The 17,588-nt window shown below is 32.9% G+C and overlaps 3 protein-coding genes across 6 annotated transcripts; 2 read left to right on the top strand and 1 right to left on the bottom strand.

The window, feature by feature from the left end:
* Positions 1 to 350: 350 nt before the first annotated feature.
* LOC104792447 (putative 2-oxoglutarate-dependent dioxygenase SLC1) lies at positions 351 to 2,950 on the bottom strand. Its single transcript, XM_010518590.2, has 5 exons — positions 2,704 to 2,950; positions 2,286 to 2,575; positions 1,936 to 2,183; positions 1,066 to 1,390; positions 351 to 734 (listed from the first exon to the last, which is right to left on the bottom strand). Exons 2-5 carry the CDS (start codon positions 2,559 to 2,561, stop codon positions 480 to 482), a joined length of 1,104 nt encoding a protein of 367 aa, XP_010516892.1. The 5' UTR covers positions 2,562 to 2,575; positions 2,704 to 2,950; the 3' UTR covers positions 351 to 479.
* An 8,072-nt stretch (positions 2,951 to 11,022) lies between these two features.
* On the top strand, positions 11,023 to 13,208 carry LOC104792445 (vacuolar protein-sorting-associated protein 37 homolog 2). 2 transcript variants are annotated; one of them, XM_010518589.3, is made up of 7 exons: positions 11,023 to 11,243; positions 11,782 to 11,964; positions 12,235 to 12,322; positions 12,420 to 12,459; positions 12,559 to 12,605; positions 12,701 to 12,821; positions 12,912 to 13,208. In XM_010518589.3, exons 1-7 carry the CDS (start codon positions 11,230 to 11,232, stop codon positions 13,076 to 13,078), a joined length of 660 nt encoding a protein of 219 aa, XP_010516891.1. In that variant the 5' UTR covers positions 11,023 to 11,229; the 3' UTR covers positions 13,079 to 13,208. The 2 variants fall into 2 exon arrangements, 1 of the variants encoding a protein (XP_010516891.1); XR_015559396.1 differs by having other exon boundaries at positions 11,041 to 11,243; positions 12,706 to 12,821.
* An 830-nt stretch (positions 13,209 to 14,038) lies between these two features.
* LOC104792444 (aspartic proteinase 36-like) lies at positions 14,039 to 17,455 on the top strand. 3 transcript variants are annotated; one of them, XM_087453743.1, is made up of 11 exons: positions 14,382 to 14,520; positions 14,870 to 14,884; positions 15,021 to 15,150; positions 15,251 to 15,498; positions 15,607 to 15,834; positions 16,242 to 16,404; positions 16,484 to 16,557; positions 16,653 to 16,749; positions 16,864 to 16,927; positions 17,023 to 17,094; positions 17,174 to 17,455. In XM_087453743.1, coding segments are annotated over exons 2-11 (1,233 nt in total). In that variant the 5' UTR covers positions 14,382 to 14,520; positions 14,870 to 14,882; the 3' UTR covers positions 17,329 to 17,455. The 3 variants fall into 3 exon arrangements, with proteins under 3 accessions (XP_087309870.1, XP_087309871.1, XP_087309869.1); XM_087453744.1 differs by lacking the exon at positions 14,870 to 14,884 and having other exon boundaries at positions 14,039 to 14,520; XM_087453745.1 differs by lacking the exon at positions 14,870 to 14,884 and having other exon boundaries at positions 14,045 to 14,520; positions 15,312 to 15,498.
* The last annotated feature ends 133 nt before the right edge of the window (positions 17,456 to 17,588 follow it).

The following is a 17,588-nucleotide window of genomic DNA, read 5'->3' as shown; positions in this document are numbered from 1 at the left end:
CATTTTAGTAGTATTTTTGAAAAAAAAACTAAATTATGGTATTTTTGAAATAAAAACATATTTTAGTGGCATTTATGACAATTGTCCTATATGATATGTGTGTATATATATATAATTTAAAACCACCCTTTAAATTAAAATCCTCTCTAGTTCAAGATTATGGTTTCTATTATTGTTAACGTGCTGTGAAACCAAAATCTATGTGAAAAAACAAAAAAAAACCTCTCGGATATTTAATCAGATTACAAACATATTTGGAACAGAATACTATTAAAATAACATAGCTAAGAATATCCTATATCTCTACTCTCTAGTCTCGTATTTTCTGTTTGTAGAAAATCATAATCATGTTCACGAAGAGGAAAGATATGGCTGTATATTTTGTTATTATATCTCCTTGTACATATATATATGACGTAAATCTATAACACAATTTGATTCACCTCAATGTTATTAACATTAGAAAAGGGTAGTTTCATTTATCTTATACAGTGAATCTTGCGTGATTCAAGAAAATTCTTCCACTTAGGTTCTCGAGACGAAAGATATTGAAGAAAAGTGGCAAAATCGGTGTCCATATACTGTGGTGGATTAAGTTCATTGACGAGCTTCGATGATGGTTTCACAACGGAGGTCAAGGGGAAGCTGTGAAGCGACGCCACTGATATCCTAGGCTTTGTGGAATTTACCAATACCCTATGTAGCACGCTTTTGTATCTCCCATTACTAAATATCTACAGAAAGAGGGACCAAAATTGTTAGTTAGAACAAAAAATGTAGAGATCCTTATAAATAGAAATTAACTTTGACTTGCTAATCACTATTAAATATCAAAAATTAACTACTAGCCTAAGTCTAACAATGATTATCTTGTAGAATTATTTTTCATGAGAAATGTTTTTATGTAGTAACAAACTATATGTTTCTAAGTTTAACAATATAGTTGGAATTTTTCATTATCCATTTCTGTTCATCGAGTTTAAGATACAAATTATTTAGACAACAAAAAACAAAAACAAAAAACACTTCATGGAAAACGTTCAAGGAATATGCTAATTAATATACCTCGAGATGATCGCCGACGTTGACGACAAAAGAGCCAGGGATGGGATCAACAGTGACCCACTCGTCACGGTACAGAATCTGAAGGCCTTCGACGTCGTCTTGAAGAAGAAGCGTCAAGAAGCCGTAGTCTGAGTGAGGTGGCATCCCTAGCGTCAGCTCCGGCTCCGGACAAGGCGGATAACAATTCACCACCATCAACTGACTTCCCTCTTCCAACTCCTCCACGGCCTCGTCACCGCCATCGATTTCAAGACTCTCTATGATGGCTTTCACCATAATCTCGAACATCTCTTTCGTGTCTTTAGCGTAGGTAGCCGCCAAACTCCTGTTTTTCAATTTGTTTTTATACATATAAAGTTTAGTTACATGTAACTTTTAGTAAATTTACACTATGTTAAATAAAACATATTGGACAATGATTTATTATATATTACGCGTGATATGTAAAGTAGCCCCGTGACTGCTAGTTTTTTGGTGGTGCGGTGTAGCTATGAAGATAAATTATAAATAAGTCGTTTTTATGTGACCTTTTCTTTGTTATTTAGTAGTATGATAATAATCCCACTCATCGATCTATTGATTCACAAGCCGCCACTTACATACATATCTTTTTTTAATAAATCAAATAACCGCCATAGCCTTAGATTGCGTATGCACTTTGTGACCAAAATAGAAGAATTTGGTAAAAGATTCTAAATTGTATGTCTAAAGATGTAATACACAATATAGCTTTGAACTACCTGTTTTCGAGTTTAATACTTAAAACACATGTGCTAAAAAAGTACTTGTTAAATTTCTTGTTGAAATTTCAAAATTTAAAATATCTATATTTTAGGAAACGAAAAAAATGTAAATGTGGGAAAATCTTACCTGAAATCGGAGGGAGAAGAAGGCCAATAAGGAAGATAATCAGGGAGAGGATGTGCATAGAGTTTCAAGAAGTCTCTCCAACAAAAGACATTGTCTTTGATCTGGTTGAAACTCGTGCCGTACCGTACTGGAGCCGACATGTCTGACGACATGTATTTTGATCTCTCCTCGTACGGAAGCTCAAAGAATCTCTTACACACTTCTATCATGTTCCTGCTCACATCTCCCTCCATCCCATGATTCACCACCTACATGCCCATTAACATAGCTTAACTTGTTTAGCAAGCAAGCTAAATATAACTTTGTGTAATCTAGCGCTTACTTTAACCATTTGGGATTTGGGAACCAACCTGGAAGAAGCCGTAGGTTTCGCAGGCCTCGGCTATGGTTTGTAGAACGTGAGGCCGGTTAGGTCCAAGGAGCTCCGCGAGATCTATGAGGGGAAGCTTTAGGTTTCCTTTTGGTTTGATGAGCTTGTCGGATTTAGTGAAGATAGGTCGGTCAGGTTCTGGCCATATATATTTGGTTGGCACTTTGGTCACACCATTGTCACAAAGATGTTTCACACCTTTTTGGTATTTCTTGTTCTCTTCTTCGACCACCGGAGCTATCATCGACGGCGACATTTTCCTTTGTTGTACTGCAAATGAGACATCGCCACGTACATGCATCAATAATCAATTAGCAAATATAGAGAGAACTTATCAAAGAACAAAAACTTAGAAGTTATATAATATGTTTTGTAGGGAAGGACGCTGTGTAATATACCTGCTGGATCTCGATGCTCTTGAAAATTCTAGAGATATTAAATCTATAGGTAAATGCGAGGATCTATGTTTAAAGACTTGGTAAGATATGGTGTTGGTGGGTGGAGGTATTTATATACATACGTGTTTGGAGGAGACGTTGAAATGAATAGTCCAGAATTGATATTTTGTCGAGTTAAGGCAGTTTTGGTATTGGTCTGAGTCAAATCCTTGGAGACATGACTTTTTCTTCTTAATTCCTCCTCACCAAAAACCGTTGACATATTGTTGTTATTATTTATATACACTAAACTATTTGAACGATAAGACCACAAGATGGTAGGGTCTCTAGCTCGCAATAATATTAAATAAATTTGAAAATGATAGAAGAAAATAAGAATACAAATTACAAAAGTCTACCTAGTTTATGTATTATGGAGTTACCTCCTGAATTTTCACGGCAAAAAATATATTATATTGTTGACGAGAAAAACATATAGTATATTATAGATAATGTTTGCGTTTGATATAAATAAATAGATGGACATAACAAGATCTTATAGCTCTCGATTCTGGTCACAAATGCGCAACAGCTATCATATAGAGATGATAGAGTACATATCCTTATTTATTTCAATTATTAAATTTAAAATATAAGAAGTTTAGAAGTATGTTCGAAAATGTTTTACTATAATTACCAGATGAAAATGATAGCTTCGATAGTTCGATGCATATATGTTTATTATGAAAAGCATACCTAATTGTTTACAAGTTTTAATTCGGGTTAAAGAGTATTTTTATACATACAATATGATAGTCTGATCAGATACGTATAATTTACATAAATGAAGAACGATATGGGGGAGGCATGCAAAATCTCAAACTTTATACGTTTTAGATTCGTAATCGAAAAGGTCTGTAATGAATGCTTTTCGAATACACAGATTTTGGATACGCCAAAATATTCGTGTACTTGCGGCTGTTGTGGATACCCGTACTTGAGTACTCAAGCTTTCATTAAAATACATACATATATTTATATTTAAAAATTAATTACTTCATATAAAAAATGATACACAATATAGATCCAAAAAGTTGTAATAGAGATTTTTTGAGTCCGATGAAGCATCGACTATTGAGTCTAAATAAATTTAAGGTCTGATACTAAATTATACAAGTGAGTAACGACTAATGCCATTCTTCAACTCAATCGCATATATATACGATATGGCAATTTCAAAGTAGTTGCTAAAAAATAATGCGGAATGTGACAATTTAACAAGTGTACACCTAAAATACATATGACTAAATAAACCCCGTACGCCATAGCTAGTATCTTAAAAGCCATCGCAAAAAGTTACTTTTAGTTTGTGAAATTTCTATCGCATTTATATACCTATACTTAAATTAGTCAATCACTTCTCATTTTATACATATAGGATATAGCAAATATATACAATACTCTACAGACAAAAATTGTAGCAGTTGTACAACAACATGTTGGAGATCGTTTATCTACAGTCAACAAGTTTTGGATCATTGGTATCGTACGAACTATATTATCAGTACTAGTTCAGCAATGATTCTTTGTAAATGAAAATCATGCTACTAATTGTCAACACAGAATATTTTGTAGTGAGGAAAATAAATATGTTGAAATGGTAAATGGTAGATGCATATACATTTGATTCCATACGTCATTTTATCTCATATGTATACATAAACAGGAGGAGGAAGAAATTTCGTGATGAAGACTAATTAATTTCTAAAATATGTCATTATTTGTCAAAACTTGGAAATATAAGTATTTAAGTACCACAAGAAATTCTTAAGAAAAATAGGCTCATGTACATGTGTATCTTTTTTCCTATGTTTTTCGTTTATATAATTTAATTGTTTTTGTAAATTACTCTTAGTGGTGCATATATAAAAGATCCCAAAAATATGATATTTAAGCATTTGACGAAACGAAAGTACCCGGCGCGAGACTTCGCTGATCGGGTCCCGTTGGGAAGGGAATGGGTCAACTCAATAGGACTTCGTATATACATTTGACTTTTGCAACATTTGCTAATATAATTTTTTCCTTAATTAAAATACTAGTATTGGACCCATAATTCGTACGGGAAAAAATTTATTATAAAGATTAAGATGTAATAAAATTAAACATAAATTATTCACACTAAGACATATACTACAAATGTGCCATTTTGTATAAAAAAGATATATATATATATATATATATATATATATATATATATATATATATATATATATATATATATATATATGCAACTTTTGATTTCATGTACAATACAATCGACAAAAATGAGACTAAGAAAATGAAAATGAATTATCTGTTATGTTAATGTCATAATGCAAAGTTGGGAATATATATGTGGACATGTTCATTATTCACAATTAACAGTGCTATCATATATATGTCTCTTCTATTTGTGTCCCTTTTCTATTGAATATTACTTCCATCAGATCTAACCAACGCCATTATTGTTTGAGCTCTCTAGTTATCATCATCGATCATCATCCTCTTGATGAATCACAAACCCATTCTTTCGATGAAACCCATTAACCGACAATACAACAATAAATGCTTTGAGGACATGATCTTGAACCAAAGTAAGCAAATTTTTTTTTGTAAAATACAATTGAAAACATAGTCAAGCACAATAGAGTGTTCAACTGGAGTTTGTTGGGTATGAAATAATGAAAGCAATGTAGAAGTGGCTAAATATAAACAATTAAAATTAAGCTATTTACCTTGTCATCCACCACTATTAAATCAAGTCCATCCACAATTTTCTCCAGTTATTGTGATTCAGATCATCTTCTCAAATTCAAGCAGGTGGCAACCACAATAATACATGAAATGAAATTGAAAAATTGACATTAGAATTAATAGACAAAAATTCTGATAATAAAAACAAATTCTAAAAAATCTATGAAGAGAAAGAAAAAATCTAGAACACTAACTACCAAATCTTCCAAATGAATAGATAAATTCAGAATCAATGAGTACAAGAGAAGTGAATGAATATAAACAAAGCTTAAGTACTCACCTTTCTGAGAATTGTAACTGTAGGTTTATATGGCAACCAGAAGAAGAAAAAAATTGGAGAGGAAAACAGAGAAAATCGTAATCATAGTGAACAGGAAGAAACAAAATTTGGTGTTAAATAGGAGATTAATTCAGTTATATATCTTGATCGTGGAGGTGATAGTGAGAGTAAAATTAGGGATATATTTTTACAGTTTTTGTTTAAAAATTCTCAGGAACAAAAAAAACTGAAAAATATTTGTTTTAATTTTTTTTTCTTTCCACGATCTCTTGCTTTTTTATATATATACATATTTGTTTTTAATTTAAATATAAAATAGAAATCTATGTGGCATGATATAATTGGCAAGGTGACTTGTGTTTTATAGGATAAAAGATGTAATTTAGCTAATAGTCTTTCGATTACATCTTATTCGACTTTTTTTATTTATATATATATATATATATATATATATATATATATATATTAGGTCAAGGCTATATAACGTGTATCTATATAAATAGTATCTAACAGAATTCTAAACAGGTTGATCAAAAACAAAAACTACGAGAAATTTCTTTAAATACCATTAAAAAAGTTTTTTTTCCAAAAATACAACGTTTTAATTTTTTTTTTCTCAAAAATAAGTTTTTTTTTTAAATTACCACAAAACAAAAAATTGATTTTTAAGGATGTAGAATTTTTTTTTTTTAGGTTTGGATTGACACATTTAGTTTTAGGGTATAATTTTTAGAGGTAGGGGTTAGTATTTAGAATTTAGGAATTAGTTTTTAGTATTAAAATTTTAATTTATGTTGTATTTTTGGAAAAAAATACATTTTAACGGTATTTTTAGAAAAAAACTAAATTGTGATATTTTTGGAATAAAAACATATTTTAGTGGTATTTATGACAATTGTCTGAAACACATCATTTTCCATGAACTGAAAAAGTTTTATCGTTTAATGTATTTCTCTATGTAGTACTATATAAAATGGTTGGACTAATTATCAGAAAGAAATAGTTAGACCAGAATTACAATGACTAATTTATTTCACAAAACAAAATCATAGCTACATTACGAAATTATGTAATTTTTAAAGTCCCTCTCCAACTCTAAAGCTTTGACATTACCCTTAATAGAATAATAAAAGTCTCTAACTAATGTGATCTTGTCATTATAAAACTAAGTAAGCAAGCTTAAGTGTTTAATAAGGAATAATAATGACAATATAGATAAAATGTGATTGGACGAATCTTCCCAAATATATTAATTAAGGTTTATTTTCATCCATGCATTCCATCTGTTGACGATTAATTTTTTTTTTTTAAACATAAATGTGATGAATACACAGCATGCAAAGTAATCTCGAAGTATTTGCTTTTTTTTTTTTTTGAACAAATAATCTCGAAGTATTTGCATACGATCTTTTCCCCAAGTAATGACTTTAGTTTTGATTAAACTATCAAGAAATAATGAATTATTGTCTGAGGATATCGGATATTATTTTATGAAAGTCAAACAACGACATCGTGAAGTACATATTGGTTGGTTTTACGATATCCACGTCACATCCATGTATGGGCACGTAGCTAGCTAACTTAAACTATTGGACGTAATATAAAGCCATATAAAGTGCCCCCTTCTTGAATTTTATTTTATGTTTTTCTTAAGCTAAAAAGTTTCCAGAAGTTATACAGCATCTTCCCCGATCGAGACTAGTATATAAACAAGGTTAACATATCATTATCCCACTTTTAATATTCAAATTTATTAATATGAAAATTTATTTGTTGTCATTGTTACTAATGCCGGATGGTATACTCCTTGATTTTTAACTTCTTGAATTCAACTTTGTTTTTAATGTTGAGTTTAAAATTGATCTATAGATTCAAAGTTTTCTAAACACATCATTCCAAGAACTGAAAACTCACATATTCATAAAAATTGACCGATTCAAATTAATGACTCTTCAGTATGCACCATTCTTCAATCTAAATCCAATTATGGGTTTATAGAGTCGGAAAAGAATTATAGATTTTGTAAAGTCGTTGAAGTATAAGTCTCAAAAACACACCCCTATGTAAGCTATAAAGTCTATTCTCTCACACTAATGCTTTGGAAGTCCGTAAGTACTAGAGTTGATTTTCAGATTTTGCTGTGAAGTAGTTCTTTAATTTCTACTATTTGAATTTTCAAATCTAAGGTTTTGCATAGTGTTTTTTTTTGGGTATATATTTAGCCTGGTTATTTATTTTTATGCGTGAAACTGAAGATAAATGTAAACAGTCGTGTTGATATGCTGATTATCAAATCTTATACGAATTTAATCTAGTGACAACTGGTTATTAAATAAAGATGTGAGTCCTACACAATATATAAGTGTTGGCCTTGTGAGTCCATAATTAGTAGGAACTGTTACGTGAGTTGGCAAGAATAAATAAAAATAGAAGACAGTTAAAACTTGCGACAAAACAAGTAGCACATATGTATGGACGACCAGGCCCCGAAGTCAAACACAAAATTCATATATTAACAGGAGAATTATATTAAAAAATACTCTGTATATTAATATAGTATCTGCATGCATTTCGTCTTTTTCTTCTCCATTCGTTGCATTGGTTTTGTAGGCCACGTCAGGCTCTCTATTTCTTTATATTCTTTTGTATATTCTCCTTCGCATTAAAAATTTAGCTAGCTATTATTGTTCAAAATAAATTATTTTAACTATTAATTTTCTTAAAACAGTGTTAAAAGTATTGGCAAAGAAACATATTAATGTACATGTATAATGCTTGAATACCTTAAACAATAGTAATATTTTAGCGATGAATTTTCAACTATCGTTCATTCGCCATTAGAGCATCTCCACTCCAGCAACTCAAAAAAATAGTTTTTATATTTATTTATCAGCCAATCTTAATTAGCCACATTACGGTTCTCATGCGTTGCTCAAAATGCTTCCCAAATAATCTGTTTTCAGGTTATTGGACTTGAAATGGATTGTTTATTCAATATTTGGGGTCCAAAAATAAGAGAACTCAAGAGAGTACCTTCCAGTGGAGGTGGTCTTAGTTTCTCCGTTATTAACTAGTTCTTTAATTTAAAGATGTCAAGTGTCATTGCTACATCTTTTTCAATCGTGAAAAAGCTATGAGACATTGATAAGCTATTACATGTACATATGTATAAATTAGTATACTAGTATAATTTTATAATGTGAAGTTAATTAAAAGAGTCATAGCTAGATTTAAGTTTAACTAATGCACATTGTGACTTAGCATCTTGCAATTGAGGGGAAACGAATCCGTGGACCTTTCCAAGTCCTATCTAATAACAGTTGCCGAAGTCAAATGTTATTATCGTAAGAGTTTTTTTTTTTAAATTATTGTATGTAAAGTCAATTAATATAAAACTTAGAAGAGCTAGGGACATATTGCTGACGAACGGTTGCAACCGCAACGTTACTCGAACTATTTTTTAAAAGAGACAAGCCACGACACTAACCAATTTCATGTCTTAAAATTTGCTTTCAACTTTTTCTGCTGGTGGGATCTTAGATAATTGATACTTGGCACTCGACTTTTAATAATATTCACGTAAAGATACTGAAAGTTCCTTAACGGAAAATTTAACTTATTACTATATAGTTAAATGTTGCAAATACTTTTATGGATTTCATAGAACTATACATTATACTACTTATTTAGTTAATTGTCAAATGCTGCAATTGTATGTTTAAGGCTATTATTTGGGACCATATACTATGTCTATATGCTTTGATATTTTATGGAATATCTAGATTGAAAATGCGGAAACATGCATTGATAGTATTTGAATTGTGTTAACTGTTAAACGAGACTTAGTCATCATAGATTTACGCGGTGCCTGTTCCCACCAAATAAAATAAAAACTACGCGGTGTTAATCTCTCCAACCGTTAGCTGACCGGCATGCTGTTTGTATCTAGAAACTAAAAACAACGCAATATAATGGAGGTCGAATGGTCAAAGAGTTGAACGTTTAAAGCCGACAAGGTCTCCTGATTCAAGGGAGGGGGGGGGGGGGGGGGTCTAGCTTTTAAAGATCTGGCCATGTCCGTAAACGGAAACAGTACTTCAGATGTACTTATTTTTTTTTCTTTTTTTTTGGACAAAGTACTTCAGATGTACTTATGGTCAACTCTTCTTCACGGACAATTAAAACCAGATAAACTAATCATTCATTTCCTCTTTACGTTTTTTTCTTCTTATGGTATATGCTTTATTATAGTAAGTCGCATTTGTATTTAATGAGAGACATCATAATAAAATGCATGCATGATCCATAAATTATTGCTCAACTCTAACCAGTAACCACAAGTTTTTCTATTTTATTATTGTCCAACAATATTTTGTATATTTATACTTATTGACAACGTTTGAAGATATCATTTTTTGTTCGCACTACTTGTAAGTAGTAAGAATTAAAAGAAAAAAAAAAAAAACGACACTTCCTCCAGCCAGAACAATCTCTGAGTACAGTTGTTACATCATGTGGTGATCAGGAGATCTGAAGTTCTGCACTAATTAGAAAGATATAATTTAAACGATTCACAGTGTGTACTTATCCATAGAAATAAATTAACATATTTTTATGTTCTGTTTTCTCACCCATACAAAAAAGGTATCGTACGTAAATTATTTCAACAAAAAATGATAGTATCGTCTAAAAGAAAACACGTACATTAAAAAAAAAAAAAAAAAAAAAAAAAAAAAAAAAAAAAAAACACGTACATTTTATTTTGACGAGATGAAATAACGTGAAAATTGGGCTGACATTTATTAATTAAACCGGACAAGCCTTGGGACTTTTCAAGTTTTCTACTAGTTATTCATGAAAGTAGAGTGTTGTTTAAAAAATTGAAAAATAAATTATGAAAGTAGATTAACTGTATTTATATATCATTAGCGTACAGGTTATTTAGTGTTATCTGTTACACAAGCTACTGTCATCTAAAGTAGCTCTAACTTCTATATGTTTTAACTAACTTGATCTTACATTTTTGATTTTGGTATATAAAGAAGTCAATCAAATCGAATTTTAAGATACAAAAAAAAAAATGTCACTTATATCTCATTGCCAAAAAAAAAAAATTGGTTTGGGAAAGAATAAGAAAGTCCATTGTGTTGTTCGTGGACAAAAAAAAGTTCCTGTGGTTTCAATTTTCAAACGTGGCAAAAAAAAAATCAAACGGATTGAGAAAACACCCTAAAAGATCTCTGATGGGCCAACAATACAGGCCCATTAAACGACACATAATCATAGTTATGATGTCTCGTTGGCAGAAGAAAGTTACGATTCTGTGCAGTTGCCGACTCCTTCCTTGATCATTTCATCACCATCATCTGCTGTAAAGTTATATCGATTTTGGATTTTTGCTTTTTATTTGTATTGGTAAAATTGTTTCGGAAACAAAACCCCTTCGGCTGGATCGGTCGACTCTAAGAACCATGTTCAATTTCTGGTAATATCTCATTCAACTCCATGATCTGTTTCACTTTACTCATTGTCTCTTTGTGATTTACATATGCGATCTTTTGCTCTCTTTTACATCAGCTCAGATTATGATTGTTTTTGTCTAATCTTGATTATGATTGTTTTGGGGAATTGCGATTTCTATGTGTTTGTGATTGAATTTAAAAAAAAAACAGAAGTTACTAACTTTACTAATGCATACCGTTAATTATTCTCTAGACCCAAAGAGTTAAGTTTTATGGTTGTTTCGAACCTATCTAGAACAATCCTGATGCATAATCTTGTGAAAGCTTTGTTGCTGTGCTGGTCTCCTTTACAGTAATTTATGAGATGGTTACTCTAAAGATTAGTAGATTTGGGTATCTTCTAAGAGAAAGTATGTGGTAAATGTTTGAAAGAATCCTCATCTCTGTCCATGAAGTTGTGCTGGGTTTTCAAGTCTTTCGCAATGTTAGTATATTGAGTATTGGAACAATTTCAGGGTGTATTTTTAGATTTGTTTTTGTATTTTTGTTGTTTGTATTCAGGGGATCAAAAGAACAACAACAAGGGCAGTCTCATCCTTCTTTAGAAACATCTCCACAACCGTGGTATTCACCGTCTTTGGTCACCGGCCCTAGCTCATCCCGATCTCAAACATCAGGGCAGATTCCACCACATGTTTCACCAGGTGAAGCCGCCGGCATTATTTCGATTTTAAAAGACAAAAGGTTGGCTTTCAATTAATTTGCCTCTTTTGTGCATAATCTGTTAACATTTGTCTTGTGTCACACATTTTTTTTTTTTTGTATTCTTTAATTATGAACTTATGGCCTTTTAGGCTTGGAAGAGTTTAGGTTCGGTGGATTATATGATAGTTTTGTTGCTGAAAAGTCTCTGTGATTTTGCATTGTGTTGATGATTTACATATACTTTTCCGTATATTATGCTTACTCTTATTACTCATTTCTGATCTTCTTCAAATGGTTTTTTTGCTATAGTGTGGATGAGCTCAAGAACCTTCTGTCTGACAAGAATGCATATCAACAGTTTCTGTACTCGCTTGACCAGGTCGCTATTCAAAACAATGTAAGTCGAAAACATGAAGTGAAAATAATCATCTATTGTCTTCAAGAAATGAAACTTATCCACTATATATGCTTGTGCTTCTTTATATGTTCATTAGATCAGAGAAGAGCTTCGCAAAGAAACGTTACATCTAGCTAGTGAGTTCTTGTATCATGACTTATATTTAAACGCTATATTTAAACGATGAAAATCCTATTCATATCGCGAGATCTAAAACATTCATGCTAATATAACAGGAGAAAACTTGGAGAAGGAACCACAGATAGTGGAGCTCAGAAACCAAGTAAGTATATTGTTGATATTTGAGTGTGTAATATAGTGAGTACATATATATGAAACTTCTCAAGTTCTCACCATCTATAAAACCGTTTTCAACAGTGCAGAATAATCCGTACATCTGAGCTTGCAACTGCGCAAGAGAAGCTTAATGAGCTTGAGAATCAAAGAGAAGAGATCCTTAAATTCTACTCTCCTGGTTCTCTTCTTCATAGGCTTCAAGGTAAAGAAGTACTCTAGTTGCTGTTACATGTGTAACCAAAATTATTCACATTGGTTTTCTAAAACACAAGCCCGGTTTGTTTTAATGCAGATGCTATGAACAAGGTCGATGAAGAATCCGAGGAGCTGCAACATAAGTTTATGGAGAAGGATATTGACACAGCCGTATTTGTGCAGAAATACAAGAAGTTAAGAAGCAAGTATCATCAACGGGCTTTGACTCATCTCGCTGCTAAAACTTCATCATCTATCGGTTGAAACAAAACAATTAATGTTTTGGTGTTTTATGTGTATTAGTGTAAGTAAACAAAAATGGTTCAAAGTATAATATCTATATACGAGATCAATGTATCATTGGATTAAAGAATCATGTTATATGCTCTCTAAATCTGAGTCTTCAAATCTTTTTTTTTTATTATTATTGTTTCTTCCTCGGCTGGTGTGTGAAACATGGAGAGAGAGAATATGTGTTATGACATAGAAGAGCTTACACTACAACTTTAGAAACATTTTCACTAGAACTAAGTATGTTTAAAATACAGGATAATTCTGACAGATTACAACAAAATATACACAAAACTATTTTGGGAGGGTGACGTGGGAATGTAAACTTGAGGAAACTCACACCACAATTTACCCAAAGGCCTCCTTGACTCCTTCTTTGACGTGCCCTTTTGGATCACGACGACTAAGCGCGACTCACCCACAAGTCAATGTTTAATAATAAAGTAAACTAATACTAATAAGTATCTAACTCATTCATCGTGATTCATCATCTCATGTCGTTGTGAAATTATAACATTTGTTCTTCTTTCTTTTCGGCTAAGTTTCTGTCTCTCTAAAATCAGAACACTAGCTCTCACTCGACAAGCAACCAATATAAATAGTTCATCTTCTTACATTTATGCTTCGATTTTGTAACGTGAATATTCTAACAAGGTGCTCGTAGTCGTATCTAAAGAGATTTGCGTATATGAAAACTGATTTTTCTCCTAATAAATAATAGCCTAAATAAACAATTTGGTTGCTCCAAATTTTTTATACCTTTTACCGGTTACATCCGTTATTTAAGATAATTTCCCGGTTTACATGCACAATTTACTAATTTCATAATCAAGTAAAAGAGAAGAAACGATATACCAATCGTTAATTTATAAAATTGAACCAAAACCAAACTAAACCGAAATCAATATATATCTTTCCTTAAAGCTCTCCACTATCTCCGCTATTGAGAACGTCTCTCTCTCTATCTTTCTCTTTCTTCTCTGACAGTTCTTTTTGTTTTCCTGTCTCTCTCTCTCTCTCTCTCGCTCGCTCGCTCGATGCGAAGAATCGAGCACTTGTGTCGCTCTTTGTAAACTTTGTTTGTATCTTTATCGGGAATACAATCTCAACGAGCTACTTGAATGCGTATCTTTAGTCCCCTGATGTTGCTTCTCGCGGTGGTGGCGGTGGTTTTGGCTTTGGCCGTGACTGGATTCGCTACACCGCCGTTAATCTCAACGTTGGCGCAATACGCAGCTGGTAAAGTCAAGATTCTACCTTTAGAAAGGGCTTTTCCTCTAGACGAGCAAGTTGAGCTGAGTGAGTGATCGTGTCAGGCACGCGCGAATCTTACTCGGCGGAGGAGGTCGTCAGAGCTCCGTTGGCGGCGTTGTGGACTTCCCAGTTCAAGGCTCTTCTGATCCTTATCTCGTCGGGTATAATTTTCTTCATCTTTTTGGATTGTTCTTCTTTTTTTCTAATTTCTTGTTCTACCCAAACCAGAACTAAGAAAATGTCTTGCCTTTTATGTCATCATCGGTCTTTAGGTTGATCGTTTTCATCAGATTCTATGATGAAATTGAAAGATTTAGGGTTTTCAGAGTTTTTTTTATTTATGATGTTTTACTTTTTTATTTATGTTCCTTTAGACCTTTGCCTTTATCTTACCCCTGTGCTTTAGAAGGTTTTGAATTGAAAGACGAAGAAAGAAAAAAAGTAGAGTTTGAAATGCCATAATTACGGAGAAGATCTTATTAAGTTGTGGTCTCCTTTTCTTTGTTGCAGCTCCAAGACGACTATGTATGTCACATTTGCACACTATTTTATTGGAGTTCTAATGGGTTTTATCAGCTCTGTTTTTTTTTGTGTGTGTGTGGACAGTGGACAGATCTTTCTTTTATGTGATATGTGTATCTGTGTTTTTTTTTCTTGGTAGGCTTTATTTCACAAAGGTCAAATTAGGTTCTCCACCCACAGAGTTCAATGTTCAGATTGATACTGGAAGTGACATCTTGTGGGTTACTTGTAGTACTTGCAGTAATTGCCCTCACTCTAGTGGACTTGGAGTAAGTGTAGCTTTGTCTTAGTTTTTACTTACAAGTGAGATTAGCATCAGAGAAGTGTGAAAGGCTTATCCTTTCTCTTTTTTTCGAAATACATTTTCAGATCGACCTCCATTTCTTTGATGCTCCTGGTTCCTTGACTGCTGGCTCTGTTACTTGTTCAGATCCGATTTGTTCTTCAGTCTTTCAGACAACAGCTGCACAGTGTTCTGAGAATAACCAGTGTGGTTACTCCTTTCGCTATGGGGATGGAAGTGGGACTTCAGGTTTCTACATGACTGACACGTTCTATTTTGATGCGATTTTGGGAGAGTCTTTGGTTGCGAATTCATCTGCTCCCATTGTTTTCGGGTGAGAGCTTTAACTATCTAACATTAGCCAGCCCTTGTGTTTGCATGAAAGTGTATGGCAGATTAAAGGTCTTAAGCTTTCTAAGTGATTTTCTTGTATTTGCAACAGCTGTAGTACCTACCAATCTGGGGACTTGACAAAGTCAGACAAAGCAGTGGATGGAATATTTGGTTTCGGCAAGGGAAAGTTGTCAGTTGTTTCTCAGCTGTCTTCACGAGGGATTACACCCCCAGTGTTTTCTCATTGCTTGAAAGGAGATGGTAGTGGAGGTGGTGTCTTTGTCCTTGGCGAGATATTGGTCCCAGGAATCGTTTACAGTCCTCTTGTCCCGTCACAGTAAGCTCACTAACCTCTTCAAATTTTTCAGTTTTGGATTGTTTCTCTAATTGTGTATTATGCTGTCACAACCTGAAATTGTGTTAAGTCTTTGTGTTAGTCTAGTGCATGAGCTTTATATGTAGCGTAGGTGGTTTGTAGTGGATTATAGCTATGTCGTCAGCTCAGCAACATTCGTTGAGTTGGTTTTTTAGTGAGCTAGCAGGTATTAATCAAGTCTGTCGATGATGTGTAGTTCTTTGGTGAACTGAAATATTGAATAAAGGAGTGTACTGATTTCAATTCTAACAATCGCGATTAAATCAATTATTGGCTTTTTTGCTGCTTCCCAAATGGTTCTGAAATTGTTGTTGAGTGGCATGTGTTACTGATAAGAATCTGTCTCATCTTTTGATTATGTAATGCAGGCCTCACTATAACTTAAATTTGCTGAGCATTGGCGTGAATGGACAGATGCTGCCTATTGATGCAGCCGTGTTTGAAGCATCAAATACCCGTGGAACTATTGTTGATACAGGAACCACTTTGACATACCTGGTGAAAGAGGCTTATGATCCCTTTATTAATGCTGTAAGTTTGTGTATATTTTATGTGTTCTGCATGAGACTGTGAACTTTCACATCATGATGTTGTTGTTTTGTAACTGCAGATATCAAACAGCGTGTCACAGCTGGTAACACCGATCATTTCTAATGGAGAGCAGTGCTATTTGGTCTCGACTAGGTATGTCTCCTCATCTATAACAGCAACGTTCAAATCCTTTTCTCTCTAGATCAATGTTAAGAGGAGAGTTGTTTTGGTTCTGTGTGTTTGTGCAGCATAAGTGACGTGTTTCCTCCGGTTAGTTTCAACTTTGCTGGTGGTGCATCAATGATGTTAAGACCTCAGGACTACTTATTTCATTACGGTTTCTATGTAAGCTCTTCTGTTTGTTATATATATATATATATACATAAATAAAAGTAGTAAAACTAAAATAGTCTGCTTTTTTACATAACTTCTTCTGACTTGGTCTCTCCTATCTAACAGGATGGTGCGTCCATGTGGTGCATTGGTTTTAAGATAGCTCCGGAAGAACAAACCATTTTAGGAGGTCAGACACTGACTGAGCTTTAAAAACTAACGACTACCGCATCTTCTTGTTTCAACAGTGGTTATGTTATATCTGTACTGTTTTATATTTTGCAGATCTTGTACTTAAAGATAAAGTCTTTGTGTATGATCTTGCTCGGCAACGGATCGGATGGACAAACTATGATTGTAAGTATATACAATCACATAGTAATAGTCCTCGGTTATCTTCATCTGAACTTAGAGAACTTGTGTTTTGTTTTGACAGGTTCGATGTCTGTGAATGTATCGGTAACTTCAGGAAAGGATATCGTAAACTCAGGGCAACCATGCTTGAACATCTCAACAAGGAACTTACTCTTGAGATTCTTGTATAGCATGTTATTGACTCTACTTCTTTGTATTTTATTCTCCTTGACGTGAATTTATTATAGAGTTTTGTGTTAGAGTTAGTGTAGTCTGAATTTATTGAGTTTCTTTGATTCTTTTCACCAATTAGTGACTTTTTTTTAATAGTAGATAAAGTCACTCTTGTTAAGAAAATACAAAATAGAGTTACTAATTATGGCCTAATACTATAAATAAATATTGAAGAAAATTTCAGTATTATCCTAAAGTGTTGGGGTATAATTAAACGTTAATTAATAAGTCTATTAACGAAACGGCACGAGCGCGACGAAACG

Source organism: Camelina sativa, chromosome 6 (genome assembly GCF_030686135.1).
Source record: "Camelina sativa cultivar CO46 ecotype springtype chromosome 6, ASM3068613v1".
NCBI classification, from domain to species: domain Eukaryota; kingdom Viridiplantae; phylum Streptophyta; class Magnoliopsida; order Brassicales; family Brassicaceae; genus Camelina; species Camelina sativa.
Note: the sequence above shows the minus strand (reverse complement) of the source record. Positions and strands in the feature narration are given on the sequence as shown.